The sequence below is a fragment of the Hypanus sabinus genome, chromosome X1 (genome assembly GCF_030144855.1).
Source record: "Hypanus sabinus isolate sHypSab1 chromosome X1, sHypSab1.hap1, whole genome shotgun sequence".
Lineage (NCBI taxonomy): Eukaryota > Metazoa > Chordata > Chondrichthyes > Myliobatiformes > Dasyatidae > Hypanus > Hypanus sabinus.
In genome coordinates this window covers 30,398,249-30,413,757 of record NC_082738.1, presented here as the reverse complement: position 1 = coordinate 30,413,757, position 15,509 = coordinate 30,398,249, and the positions used below count along the sequence as shown (strand labels likewise).

The 15,509-nt window shown below is 48.9% G+C and overlaps 1 protein-coding gene across 3 annotated transcripts in view; it reads right to left on the bottom strand.

The window, feature by feature from the left end:
* dip2bb (disco-interacting protein 2 homolog Bb) overlaps window positions 1–15,509 on the bottom strand; it is a 142,985-nt gene that overhangs the window by 120,383 nt on the left and 7,093 nt on the right. For all 3 annotated transcript variants that reach the window (XM_059956200.1, XM_059956198.1, XM_059956199.1), the window contains exons 3-4: window positions 14,445–14,546; window positions 13,247–13,372 (exon numbers count right to left, since the gene is read on the bottom strand). In XM_059956200.1, coding sequence (XP_059812183.1) covers window positions 13,247–13,372; window positions 14,445–14,546 — 228 coding nt within the window. The remainder of the gene's footprint in view (window positions 1–13,246; window positions 13,373–14,444; window positions 14,547–15,509) is intronic.

Sequence of the window (15,509 nt, the reverse complement as noted above, 5' to 3'; positions counted from 1 at the left end):
AAAAGACCAGTAAATGACAGGGCACTATTGTAAATCAGAGGGAGCTTGGGGCACACGTACATAGAGAGACTGGTAAATGACAGGGGGCAGAGAATTCGGGGTACAGGTACACAGAAAGACCGGGAAATGACAGGGAATGTTTTTGAACAGAGGGAGCTTGCGGCACAGGTACATAGAGAGACTGGTAAATGACAGGGGAGAGAGAATTTGTGGTACAGGTACACAGAAAGACTGGGAAATGACAGGGGAGTGTTGTAGATCAGAGTGTGCTCGGGGTACAGGGACACAGAGAGACTGGTAAATGACAGGGGAGTGTTTTTAAACAGAGGGAGCTCAGGGTACAGGTACACAGAAAGACTGGTATGTGACAGGGCACAGTTGTTGATCAGAGGGAGATTAGGGTACAGGTACACAGAGAGACTGGTAAATGACAGGGGAGAGAGAATTCGGGGTACAGGTACACAGAAAGACTGGTAAATGACAATGGAGAGAGAATTCGGGGTACAGGTACACAGAAAGACCGGTAAATGACAGGGGAGTGTTGTAGATCAGAGTGTGCTCGGGGTACAGGTACACAGACAGACCGGGAAATGACAGGGGAGTGTTTTTAAACAGAGGGAGCTCAGGGTACAGGTACACAGAAAGACCGGGAAATGACAGGGGAGTGTTTTTAAACAGAGGGAGCTCAGGGTACAGGTACACAGAAAGACCGGTATGTGACAGGGCACAGTTGTTGATCAGAGGGAGATTAGGGTACAGGTACACAGAGAGACTGGTAAATGACAGGGGAGAGAGAATTCGGGGTACAGGTACACAGAAAGACCGGTAAATGGCAGGGGAGTGTTGTAGATCAGAGGGAGCTCAGGTTACAGGTACACAGAAAGACCGGTAAATGACAGGGCACTGTTGTAGATCAGAGGGAGCTCGGGGTACAGGTGCACAGACAGAGAGGTAAATGACAGCGGAGAGAGAATCCGGGGTACTGGTACACAAAAAGACCAGTAAATGACAGGGCACTATTGTAGATCAGAGGGAGCTTGGGGCACAGGTACATAGAGAGACAGGTAAATGACAGGGGAGAGAGAATTCAGGGTACAGGTGCACAGAAAGACTGGTAAATGACAGTGTACTGTTGTAGATCAGAGGGAGCTCGGGGTACAGGTACACAGACAGAGAGGTAAATGACAGCGGAGAGAGAATCCGGGGTACTGGTACACAAAAAGACCAGTAAATGACAGGGCACTATTGTAGATCAGAGGGAGCTTGGGGCACAGGTACATAGAGAGACTGGTAAATGACAGGGGGCATTGAATTCAGGGTACAAGTACACAGAAAGACCGGGAAATGACAGGGAAGTGTTTTTGAACAGAGGGAGCTCAGTGTACAGGTACACAGAAAGACCAGTAAATGACAGGGGAGTGTTGTAGATCAGAGTGTGCTCGGGGTACAGGTACACAGAGAGACTGGTAAATGACACGGAAGAGAGAATTCGGGGTACAGGGACACAGAAAGACTGGGAAATGACAGGGGAGTGTTTTTAAACAGAGGGAGCTCAGGGTACAGGTACACAGAAAGACTGGTATGTGACAGGGCACTGTTGTTGATCAGAGAAAGATTAGGGTACAGGTACACAGAGAGACTGGTAAATGACAGGGGAGAGAGAATTCGGGGTACAGGTACACAGAGAGACTAGTAAATGACAGGGGAGAGAGAATTCGGGTACAGGTACACAGAGAGACAGGTAAATGACAGGTGAGAGAGAATTCGGGGTACAGGTACACAGAGAGACAGGTAAATGACAGGGGAGAGAGAATTCGGGGTACAGGTACACAGAGAGACAGGTAAATGACAGGGGAGAGAGAATTCGGGGTACAGGTGCACAGAAAGACTGGTAAATTACAGTGTACTGTTGTAGATCAGAGGGAGCGTGGGGTACAGGTACACAGACAGACAGGTAAATGACAGGGGAGAGAGAATTCGGGGTACTGGTACACAAAAAGACTAGTAAATGACAGGGCACTATTGTAGATCAGAGGGAGCTTGGGGCACAGGTACATAGAGAGACTGGTAAATGACAGGGGAGAGAGAATTCGGGATACAGGTACACACAGAAACTCCGGTAAATGACAGGGGAGTGTTGTAGATCAGAGTGTGCTTGGGGTACAGGTACACAGAAAGACCGGGAAATGACAGGGGAGTGTTTTTAAACAGAGGGAGCTCAGGGTACAGGTACACAGAAAGACTGGTATGTGACAGGGCACTGTTGTTGATCAGAGGGAGATTAGGGTACAGGTACACAGAGAGACTGGTAAATGACAATGGAGAGAGAATTCGGGGTACAGGTACACAGAGAGACTGGTAAATGACAGGGGAGAGAGAATTCGGGGTACAGGTACACAGAAAGTCCGGTAAATGACAGGGCACTGTTCTAGATCAGAGGGAGCTTGGGGCACAGGTACATAGAGAGACTGGCAAGTGACAGGGCACTGTTGTAGATCAGAGGGCACTTGGGGTTCAGGTACACAGAGAGACTGGTAAATGACACGGAAGGGAGAATTCGGGGTACAGGGACACAGAAAGACCGGGAAATGACAGGGGAGTGTTTTTAAACAGAGGGAGCTCAGGTTACAGATACACAGAAAAACTGGTAAGCGATAGGGCACTGTTGTAGATCAGAGGAAGCTTGGGGTACAGGTACACAGAGAGACTGGTAAATGACAGGGGAGAGAGAATTCAGGGTACAGGTGCACAGAAGACTGGTAAATGACAGTGTACTGTTGTAGATCAGAGGGAGCTTGGGGTACAGGTACACAGACAGACAGGTAAATGACAGGGGAGAGAGAATTCGGGATACAGGTACACAGAGAGACTGGTAAATGAGAGGGGAGTGTTGTAGATCAGAGTGTGCTTGGGGTACAGGGACACAGAGAGACTGGTAAATGACAGGGGAGAGAGAATTCGGGGTACAGGTACACAGAGAGACTGGTAAATGAGAGGGGAGTGTTGTAGATCAGAGTGTGCTCGGGGTACAGGTACACAGAAAGACCGGGAAATGACAGGGGAATGTTTTTAAACAGAGGGAGCTCAGGGTACTGGTACACAGAAAGACTGGTATGTGACAGGGGACTGTTGTTGATCAGAGAAAGATTAGGGTACAGGTACACAGAGAGACTGGTAAATGACAATGGAGAGAGAATTCGGGGTATAGGTACACAGAGAGACTGGTAAATGACAGGGGGCAGAGAATTCGGGGTACAGCTACACAGAAAGACCGGGAAATGACAGGGAAGTGTTTTTGGACAGAGGGAGCTCAGTGTACAGGTACACAGAAAGACTGGTATGTGACAGGGGAGTGTTGTAGATCAGAGTGTGCTCAGGGTACAGGTACACAGAGAGACCGGGAAATGACAGGGTAGTGTTTTTAAACAGAGGGAGCTCAGGGTACAGGTACACAGAAAGACCGGGAAATGACAGGGAAGTGTTTTTGAACAGAGGGAGCTCAGTGTACAGGTACACAGAAAGACTGGTATGTGACAGGGGAGTGTTGTAGATCAGAGTGTGCTCAGGGTACAGGTACACAGAGAGACTGGTAAATGACAGGGGGCAGAGAATTCGGGGTACAGCTACACAGAAAGACCGGGAAATGACAGGGAAGTGTTTTTGAACAGAGGGAGCTCAGTGTACAGGTACACAGAAAGACCAGTAAATGACAGGGGAGTGTTGTAGATCAGAGTGTGCTCGGGGTACAGGGACACAGAGAGACCGGGAAATGACAGGGGAGAGAGAATTCAGGGTACTGGTACACAAAAAGACCAGTAAATGACAGGGCACTGTTGTAAATCAGAGGGAGCTTGGGGCACACGTACATAGAGAGACTGGTAAATGACAGGGGGCAGAGAATTCGGGGTACAGGTACACAGAAAGACCGGGAAATGACAGGGAATGTTTTTGAACAGAGGGAGCTTGCGGCACAGGTACATAGAGAGACTGGTAAATGACAGGGGAGAGAGAATTCGGGGTACAGGTACACAGAAAGACCAGTAAATGAGAGGGGAGTGTTGTAGATCAGAGTGTGCTCGGGGTACAGGGACACAGAAAGACCAGGAAATGACAGGGGAGTGTTTTTAAACAGAGGGAGCTCAGGGTACAGGTACACAGAAAGACTGGTATGTGACAGGGCACTGTTGTTGATCAGAGAAAGATTAGGGTACAGGTACACAGAGAGACTGGTAAATGACAGGGGAGAGAGAATTCGGGGTACAGGTACACAGAAAGACCAGGAAATGACAGGGAAGTGTTTTTGAACAGAGGGAGCTCAGGGTACAGGTACACAGAAAGACTGGTATGTGACAGGGGAGAGAGAGTTCGGGGTACAGGTACACAGAAAGACCGGTAAATGACAGGGCACTGCTGTAGATCAGAGGGAGCTTGGGGTACAGGTACACAGAGAGACTGGTATGTGACAGGGGAGAGAGAGTTCGGGGTACAGGTACACAGAGAGACAGGTAAATAACAGAGGAGAGAGAATTCGGGGTACAGGTACACAGAGAGACAGTTAAATGACAGGGGAGAGAGAATTCGGGGTACAGGTGCACAGAAAGACTAGAAAATGACAGTGTACTGTTGTAGATCAGAGGGAGCGTGGGGTACAGGTACACAGAGAGACTGGTAAATGACAGGGGGCAGAGAATTCGGGGTACAGGTACACAGAAAGACCAGAAAATGACAGGGAAGTGTTTTTGAACAGAGGGAGCTCAGGGTACAGGTACACAGAAAAACCGGTAAATGACAGGGCACTATTTTAGATCAGAGGGAGCTTGGGGCACAGGTACATAGAGAGACTGGCAAGTGACAGGGGAGAGAGAATTCGGGGTACAGGTACACAGAAAGACCAGTAAATGACAGGGCACTGTTGTAGATCAGAGGGAGCTTGGGGTACAGGTACACAGAAAGACTGGTATGTGACAGGGGACTGTTGTTGATCAGAGAAAGATTAGGGTACAGGTACACAGAGAGACTGGTAAATGACAATGGAGAGAGAATTCGGGGTATAGGTACACAGAGAGACTGGTAAATGACAGGGGAGAGAGAATTCGGGGTACAGGTACACAGAAAGACCAGGAAATGACAGGGAAGTGTTTTTGAACAGAGGGAGCTCAGGGTACAGGTACACAGAAAAACCGGTAAATGACAGGGCACTGTTGTAGATCAGAGGGAGCTTGGGGTACAGGTACACAGAGAGACTGGTATGTGACAGGGGAGAGAGAGTTCGGGGTACAGGTACACAGAAAGACATGGAAATGACAGGGGAGAGAGAATTCGGGATACAGGTACACAGAGAGACTGGTAAATGACAGGGCACTGTTGTAGATCAGAGGAAGCTTGGGGTACAGGTACACAGAAAGACATGGAAATGACAAGGGAGAGAGAATTCGGGGTACAGGTACACAGACAGAGAGGTAAATGGCAGCAGAGAGAGAATCCGGGGTACTGGTACACAAAAAGACCAGTAAATGACAGGGCACTATTGTAGATCAGAGGGAGCTTGGGGCACAGGTACACAGAGAGACTGGTATGTGACAGGGGAGAGAGAATTCGGGATACAGGTACACAGAGAGACTGGTAAATGACAGGGGAGTGTTGTAGATCAGAGTGTGCTCAGGGTACAGGGACACAGAAAGACCGGGAAATGTCAGGGGAGTGTTTTTGAACAGAGGGAGCTCAGGGTACAGGTATACAGAAAGACTGGTATGTGACAGGGCACTGTTGTAGATCACAGGGAGATTAGGGTACAGGTACACAGAGAGACTGGTAAATGATTGGGGAGAGAGAATTCGGGGTACAGGTACACAGAAAGACCGGGAAATGACAGGGAAGTGTTTTTGAACAGAGGGAGCTCAGTGTACAGGTACACAGAAAGACTGGTATGTGACAGGGGAGTGTTGTAGATCAGAGTGTGCTCAGGGTACAGGTACACAGAGAGACTGGTAAATGACAGGGGGCAGAGAATTCGGGGTACAGCTACACAGAAAGACCGGGAAATGACAGGGAAGTGTTTTTGAACAGAGGGAGCTCAGTGTACAGGTACACAGAAAGACCAGTAAATGACAGGGGAGTGTTGTAGATCAGAGGGAGCTTGGGGCACACGTACATAGAGAGACTGGTAAATGACAGGGGGCAGAGAATTCGGGGTACAGGTACACAGAAAGACCGGGAAATGACAGGGAATGTTTTTGAACAGAGGGAGCTTGCGGCACAGGTACATAGAGAGACTGGTAAATGACAGGGGAGAGAGAATTCGGGGTACAGGTACACAGAAAGACCAGTAAATGAGAGGGGAGTGTTGTAGATCAGAGTGTGCTCGGGGTACAGGGACACAGAAAGACCGGGAAATGACAGGGGAGTGTTTTTAAACAGAGGGAGCTCAGGGTACAGGTACACAGAAAGACTGGTATGTGACAGGGCACTGTTGTTGATCAGAGAAAGATTAGGGTACAGGTACACAGAGAGACTGGTAAATGACAGGGGAGAGAGAATTCGGGGTACAGGTACACAGAAAGACCAGTAAATGAGAGGGGAGTGTTGTAGATCAGAGTGTGCTCGGGGTACAGGGACACAGAAAGACCGGGAAATGACAGGGGAGTGTTTTTAAACAGAGGGAGCTCAGGGTACAGGTACACAGAAAGACTGGTATGTGACAGGGCACTGTTGTTGATCAGAGAAAGATTAGGGTACAGGTACACAGAGAGACTGGTAAATGACAGGGGAGAGAGAATTCGGGGTACAGGTACACAGAAAGACCAGGAAATGACAGGGAAGTGTTTTTGAACAGAGGGAGCTCAGGGTACAGGTACACAGAAAGACTGGTATGTGACAGGGGAGAGAGAGTTCGGGGTACAGGTACACAGAAAGACCGGTAAATGACAGGGAAGTGTTTTTGAACAGAGGGAGCTCAGGGTACAGGTACACAGAAAGACTGGTATGTGACAGGGGAGAGAGAGTTCGGGGTACAGGTACACAGAGAGACAGGTAAATAACAGAGGAGAGAGAATTCGGGGTACAGGTACACAGAGAGACAGTTAAATGACAGGGGAGAGAGAATTCGGGGTACAGGTGCACAGAAAGACTAGAAAATGACAGTGTACTGTTGTAGATCAGAGGGAGCGTGGGGTACAGGTACACAGACAGACAGGTAAATGACAGGGGAGAGAGAATTCAGGGTACTGGTACACAAAAAGACCAGTAAATGACAGGGCACTATTGTAGATCAGAGGGAGCTTGGGGCACAGGTACACAGAGAGACTGGTAAATGACAGGGGGCAGAGAATTCGGGGTACAGGTACACAGAAAGACCAGAAAATGACAGGGAAGTGTTTTTGAACAGAGGGAGCTCAGGGTACAGGTACACAGAAAAACCGGTAAATGACAGGGCACTATTTTAGATCAGAGGGAGCTTGGGGCACAGGTACATAGAGAGACTGGCAAGTGACAGGGGAGAGAGAATTCGGGGTACAGGTACACAGAAAGACCAGTAAATGACAGGGCACTGTTGTAGATCAGAGGGAGCTTGGGGTACAGGTACACAGAAAGACTGGTATGTGACAGGGGACTGTTGTTGATCAGAGAAAGATTAGGGTACAGGTACACAGAGAGACTGGTAAATGACAATGGAGAGAGAATTCGGGGTATAGGTACACAGAGAGACTGGTAAATGACAGGGGAGAGAGAATTCGGGGTACAGGTACACAGAAAGACCAGGAAATGACAGGGAAGTGTTTTTGAACAGAGGGAGCTCAGGGTACAGGTACACAGAAAAACCGGTAAATGACAGGGCACTGTTGTAGATCAGAGGGAGCTTGGGGTACAGGTACACAGAGAGACTGGTATGTGACAGGGGAGAGAGAGTTCGGGGTACAGGTACACAGAAAGACATGGAAATGACAGGGGAGAGAGAATTCGGGATACAGGTACACAGAGAGACTGGTAAATGACAGGGCACTGTTGTAGATCAGAGGAAGCTTGGGGTACAGGTACACAGAAAGACATGGAAATGACAAGGGAGAGAGAATTCGGGGTACAGGTACACAGACAGAGAGGTAAATGACAGCAGAGAGAGAATCCGGGGTACTGGTACACAAAAAGACCAGTAAATGACAGGGCACTATTGTAGATCAGAGGGAGCTTGGGGTACAGGTACACAGAGAGACTGGTATGTGACAGGGGAGAGAGAATTCGGGATACAGGTACACAGAGAGACTGGTAAATGACAGGGGAGTGTTGTAGATCAGAGTGTGCTCAGGGTACAGGGACACAGAAAGACCGGGAAATGTCAGGGGAGTGTTTTTGAACAGAGGGAGCTCAGGGTACAGGTATACAGAAAGACTGGTATGTGACAGGGCACTGTTGTAGATCACAGGGAGATTAGGGTACAGGTACACAGAGAGACTGGTAAATGATAGGGGAGAGAGAATTCGGGGTACATGTACACAGAAAGACCGGTATGTGACGGGGCACTGTTGTTGATCAGAGAGAGATTAGGGTACAGGTACATAGAGAGACTGGTAAATGACAGGGGGCAGAGAATTCGGGGTACAGCTACACAGAAAGACCGGGAAATGACAGGGAAGTGTTTTTGGACAGAGGGAGCTCAGTGTACAGGTACACAGAAAGACTGGTATGTGACAGGGGAGTGTTGTAGATCAGAGTGTGCTCAGGGTACAGGTACACAGAGAGACCGGGAAATGACAGGGTAGTGTTTTTAAACAGAGGGAGCTCAGGGTACAGGTACACAGAAAGACCGGGAAATGACAGGGAAGTGTTTTTGAACAGAGGGAGCTCAGTGTACAGGTACACAGAAAGACCAGTAAATGACAGGGGAGTGTTGTAGATCAGAGTGTGCTCGGGGTACAGGTACACAGAGAGACCGGTGAATGACAGGGCACTATTTTAGATCAGTGGGAGCTTGGGGTACAGGTGCAAAGAGAGACTGGTAAATGACAGGGGAGAGAGAATTCGGGGTACAGGTACACAGAAAGTCCGGTAAATGACAGGGGAGTGTTGTAGATCAGAGTGTGCTCGGGGTACAGGGACACAGAGAGACCGGGAAATGACAGGGGAGAGAGAATTCAGGGTACTGGTACACAAAAAGACCAGTAAATGACAGGGCACTGTTGTAAATCAGAGGGAGCTTGGGGCACACGTACATAGAGAGACTGGTAAATGACAGGGGGCAGAGAATTCGGGGTACAGGTACACAGAAAGACCGGGAAATGACAGGGAATGTTTTTGAACAGAGGGAGCTTGCGGCACAGGTACATAGAGAGACTGGTAAATGACAGGGGAGAGAGAATTCGGGGTACAGGTACACAGAAAGACCAGTAAATGAGAGGGGAGTGTTGTAGATCAGAGTGTGCTCGGGGTACAGGGACACAGAAAGACCGGGAAATGACAGGGGAGTGTTTTTAAACAGAGGGAGCTCAGGGTACAGGTACACAGAAAGACTGGTATGTGACAGGGCACTGTTGTTGATCAGAGAAAGATTAGGGTACAGGTACACAGAGAGACTGGTAAATGACAGGGGAGAGAGAATTCGGGGTACAGGTACACAGAAAGACCAGGAAATGACAGGGAAGTGTTTTTGAACAGAGGGAGCTCAGGGTACAGGTACACAGAAAGACTGGTATGTGACAGGGGAGAGAGAGTTCGGGGTACAGGTACACAGAAAGACCGGTAAATGACAGGGCACTGCTGTAGATCAGAGGGAGCTTGGGGTACAGGTACACAGAGAGACTGGTATGTGACAGGGGAGAGAGAGTTCGGGGTACAGGTACACAGAGAGACAGGTAAATAACAGAGGAGAGAGAATTCGGGGTACAGGTACACAGAGAGACAGTTAAATGACAGGGGAGAGAGAATTCGGGGTACAGGTACACAGAAAGACTGGGAAATGACAGGGGAGTGTTGTAGATCAGAGTGTGCTCGGGGTACAGGGACACAGAAAGACCGGGAAATGACAGGGGAGTGTTGTAGATCAGAGTGTGCTCGGGGTACAGGTACACAGAGAGACTGGTAAATGACACGGAAGAGAGAATTCGGGGTACAGGGACACAGAAAGACTGGGAAATGACAGGGGAGTGTTTTTAAACAGAGGGAGCTCAGGGTACAGGTACACAGAAAGACTGGTATGTGACAGGGCACTGTTGTTGATCAGAGAAAGATTAGGGTACAGGTACACAGAGAGACTGGTAAATGACAGGGGAGAGAGAATTCGGGGTACAGGTACACAGAGAGACTAGTAAATGACAGGGGAGAGAGAATTCGGGTACAGGTACACAGAGAGACAGGTAAATGACAGGTGAGAGAGAATTCGGGGTACAGGTACACAGAGAGACAGGTAAATGACAGGGGAGAGAGAATTCGGGGTACAGGTACACAGAGAGACAGGTAAATGACAGGGGAGAGAGAATTCGGGGTACAGGTGCACAGAAAGACTGGTAAATGACAGTGTACTGTTGTAGATCAGAGGGAGCGTGGGGTACAGGTACACAGACAGACAGGTAAATGACAGGGGTGAGAGAATTCGGGGTACTGGTACATAAAAAGACCAGTAAATGACAGGGCACTATTGTAGATCAGAGGGAGCTTGGGGCACAGGTACATAGAGAGACTGGTAAATGACAGGGGAGAGAGAATTCGGGATACAGGTACACACAGAAACTCCGGTAAATGACAGGGGAGTGTTGTAGATCAGAGTGTGCTCGGGGTACAGGTACACAGAAAGACCGGGAAATGACAGGGGAGTGTTTTTAAACAGAGGGAGCTCAGGGTACAGGTACACAGAAAGACTGGTATGTGACAGGGCACTGTTGTTGATCAGAGGGAGATTAGGGTACAGGTACACAGAGAGACTGGTAAATGACAATGGAGAGAGAATTCGGGGTACAGGTACACAGAGAGACTGGTAAATGACAGGGGAGAGAGAATTCGGGGTACAGGTACACAGAAAGTCCGGTAAATGACAGGGCACTGTTCTAGATCAGAGGGAGCTTGGGGCACAGGTACATAGAGAGACTGGCAAGTGACAGGGCACTGTTGTAGATCAGAGGGCACTTGGGGTTCAGGTACACAGAGAGACTGGTAAATGATACGGAAGAGAGAATTCGGGGTACAGGGACACAGAAAGACCGGGAAATGACAGGGGAGTGTTTTTAAACAGAGGGAGCTCAGGTTACAGATACACAGAAAAACTGGTAAGCGATAGGGCACTGTTGTAGATCAGAGGAAGCTTGGGGTACAGGTACACAGAGAGACTGGTAAATGACAGGGGAGAGAGAATTCAGGGTACAGGTGCACAGAAGACTGGTAAATGACAGTGTACTGTTGTAGATCAGAGGGAGCTTGGGGTACAGGTACACAGACAGACAGGTAAATGACAGGGGAGAGAGAATTCGGGATACAGGTACACAGAAAGACCAGTAAATGACAGGGCACTGTTGTAGATCAGAGGGAGCTTGGGGTACAGGTACACAGAGAGACTGGTATGTGACAGGGGAGAGAGAGTTTGGGGTACAGGTACACAGAGAGACTGGTAAATGAGAGGGGAGTGTTGTAGATCAGAGTGTGCTTGGGGTACAGGGACACAGAGAGACTGGTAAATGACAGGGGAGAGAGAATTCGGGGTACAGGTACACAGAGAGACTGGTAAATGAGAGGGGAGTGTTGCAGATCAGAGTGTGCTTGGGGTACAGGGACACAGAGAGACTGGTAAATGACAGGGGAGAGAGAATTCGGGGTACAGGTACACAGAGAGACTGGTAAATGAGAGGGGAGTGTTGTAGATCAGAGTGTGCTCGGGGTACAGGTACACAGAAAGACCGGGAAATGACAGGGGAGTGTTTTTAAACAGAGGGAGCTCAGGGTACAGGTACACAGAAAGACTGGTATGTGACAGGGGACTGTTGTTGATCAGAGAAAGATTAGGGTACAGGTACACAGAGAGACTGGTAAATGACAATGGAGAGAGAATTCGGGGTATAGGTACACAGAGAGACTGGTAAATGACAGGGGAGAGAGAATTCGGGGTACAGGTACACAGAAAGACCAGGAAATGACAGGGAAGTGTTTTTGAACAGAGGGAGCTCAGGGTACAGGTACACAGAAAAACCGGTAAATGACAGGGCACTGTTGTAGATCAGAGGGAGCTTGGGGTACAGGTACACAGAGAGACTGGTATGTGACAGGGGAGAGAGAGTTCGGGGTACAGGTACACAGAAAGACATGGAAATGACAGGGGAGAGAGAATTCGGGATACAGGTACACAGAGAGACTGGTAAATGACAGGGCACTGTTGTAGATCAGAGGAAGCTTGGGGTACAGGTACACAGAAAGACATGGAAATGACAAGGGAGAGAGAATTCGGGGTACAGGTACACAGACAGAGAGGTAAATGACAGCAGAGAGAGAATCCGGGGTACTGGTACACAAAAAGACCAGTAAATGACAGGGCACTATTGTAGATCAGAGGGAGCTTGGGGTACAGGTACACAGAGAGACTGGTATGTGACAGGGGAGAGAGAGTTCGGGGTACAGGTACACAGAAAGACTGGGAAATGACAGGGCACTGTTGTAGATCAGAGGAAGCTTGGGGGACAGGTACATAGAGAGACTGTTAAATGACAGGGGAGAGAGAATTCGGTATACAGGTACACAGAAAGACTGGGAAATGACAGGGCACTGTTGTAGATCAGAGGAAGCTTGAGGTACAGGTACACAGAGAGACTGGTAAATGACAGGGGAGAGAGAATTCGGGATACAGGTACACAGAAAGTCCGGTAAATGACAGGGCACTGTTGTAGATCAGAGGGAGCTTGGGGTTCAGGTACACAGAGAGACTGGTAAATGACACGGAAGAGAGAATTCGGGGTACAGGTACATAGAAAGACCAGTAAATGAGAGGGGAGTGTTGTAGATCAGAGTGTGCTCGGGGTACAGGGACACAGAAAGACCGGGAAATGACAGGGGAGTGTTTTAAACAGAGGGAGCTCAGGGTTCAGGTACACAGAGAGACTGGTAAATGACAGGGGAGAGAGAATTCGGGGTACAGGTACACAGAAAGACTGGTAAATGACAGGGGAGAGAGAATTCGGGGTACAGGTACACAGAGAGACAGGTAAATGAGAGGGGAGTGTTGTAGATCAGAAGAAGCTTGGGGTATAGGTACACAGTTAAGAAAGTGGAGGGTGCTCACCTGGTGGAGTGGCCGGTTTTGCCGGGGTCTTTCCAGGCACCAATTGTCTCTTCGTTGGCATGGGCAGTGCCAGCTTCTGTTCTCGGTGTTTGGCCAAAGCTGCCTGTACCGCTTCCATGTGGATGTCTGTATGTTTAAGAGAGGAGGAGAGTGGGCAAGGGATGAGAGGGTTAGGGAAGAGGTTAGGGGCCGGGGTGAAGTTGGGTGTGTGGAGAGGATGAGGTAATGAGAGAGGAGATTGGTGGGGGAGGTAGGGTTGGGTATGGATGGAATGCAAAGTGTTGTTGGAACATGCCTTGAGACAACCCGCACACTCTCTAGCCTGCTCCAACCTGGGAAGAGGCCCTTCAGCCATGAATGCTCTGTGCCAGCCCAACCACCTTGATCAACACTCAGCACCTGCCTTGTTAATCTGAGTCCCCGGCCGGGTAATTCTTTCCATATGGGTTGGTGAATTGGGGTCCAGAGCCACTGCCTTTGGCAGAGAGCATTGGGGTGTTGCCCAGTGTGGGTAATGGTAGTCAAGGGCAATATGAGTTGCAAAGGGGACCTTTCGGCCCATTGGCTCACCTGGTCTGTACTCACTCATCCATCCGAGTCACATAGCACAAAAACAGGCCCTTCGGCCCATCCAGTCCTTGTGTTTCACTCATATCCCGGTTAACCTTCCCTATCTACGTACCTGTCCAAATACCTTTTAAACATTGTAATGCCTCAGCCATTTCCTCTGGCAGCTCGGTCCATACACGAATCACCCTTTGGGTGAAAAGGTTGTCCCACAGGTCCCTATTGAATCTCTCCCCTCTCGCCTAAACCTGTGGTCTCTGGTTCTTGATTCCCAGACTGTGGTATTCACCCTATCTATGCTCCTTGCGGCTTTATACATCTCTGTAAGGTCACCCCTCAGTCTCCAAAGCCCCAACCTGCCCAATCTGTTTCCATAACTCATCCTTCAAGTCCCGGCAACATCCTTGTAAGTCTCCTCTGCACTCTTTCCAGCTTAATGGCATCCTTCCTACAGCAGGGTGACCAAAACTGACCACACTACAATGAGTTCCCATCTTCAACCTGTGCCTTCTTGTTCCCGATTCCCCAACCCTGGGGAAAAGATGTCTGTGCCAAACATGATGCTAAGTTAAACAATGCCGTCTGCCTACAGGATGTCCACATCTGTCCATTCTCTGCACCCTTAACTCACCGGAACGATACCGCTCATCCCGAGAGCCCCGAGACCTGCAGCGGCGAGAACGCGAGGGGGCGGGCTGTGGTGGCTGGTCACTCTGTGGGGCGGGATCTGAGCCTGTACAGGTTAGGCAGGGGAGTGAAAAGAGTCAGTTCAGTTTATTGTCACGATCACAGTGGAAAAACTAATGCAGTAGCATTACAGGCACACAGCACAACATTCTCAAAGGCAGAGTGATGGGCAGAAAAAGAGAAGAAAAAAAGAGGGGGGGTGAACTAAATATGTCAGGGATGGGGTAAGAAGGGGAGGAGGGGCATTAATGGAAGTTAGAGAAGTCAATGTTCATGCCATCAGGTTGAAGGCTACCCAGACAGTATATAAGGCGTTGTTCCTCCAAACTGAGTGTGGCTTCATCTTGAATTCATTAATGCTGAACTCTGTCTTCAAGTTTGGCCTTCCAAAGTGAATCACTTCACACTTTGCAGATTAAACTTCATCTGCCACTTCACAGGCCTGCTCTGCATCCTGTCAATTATCTTGGAACCTACGACAACCTTCTACACTTTCCACAATACGGTACCACCAACCTTCGAGAAAACGTACTAACCCACCATCATCCACGTTATTTAGGAAAAATTACAGACCAGGACACCACTGGTCATTTCCCTTCAGGCACAAAACACTCCATCCTCTACCACCGTCTGCTGTCTGTGGGCAAGCCGATTCTGAATCCTAGAGTCATAAAGCAACACATCACACACACAGTCTGTGCCCACACAGCTAGTCCCAGTTTTCTGCAACGCACAGAAAATGCTGGAGGCAATTCAGCAGGTTAGGCTGCATCACAGATTCAGGTTTAGTGTCACTGGCACAAGTTGTGAAATTCATTATTTTGTGGCAGCACAGATAGTAAATTACTACAAGATGCAATAAAAATTACAAATAAATAGGAATAGTCAGGAGATGAAAAGTCTTGGCCTGAAACACAGTGGCTGTGTGACCTGCTGAGTTCCTCCAGCATATTATGTGCATTGCTCAAGATTTCCAGCATCTGCAAAATCTCTTGTGTATTCAATTTCC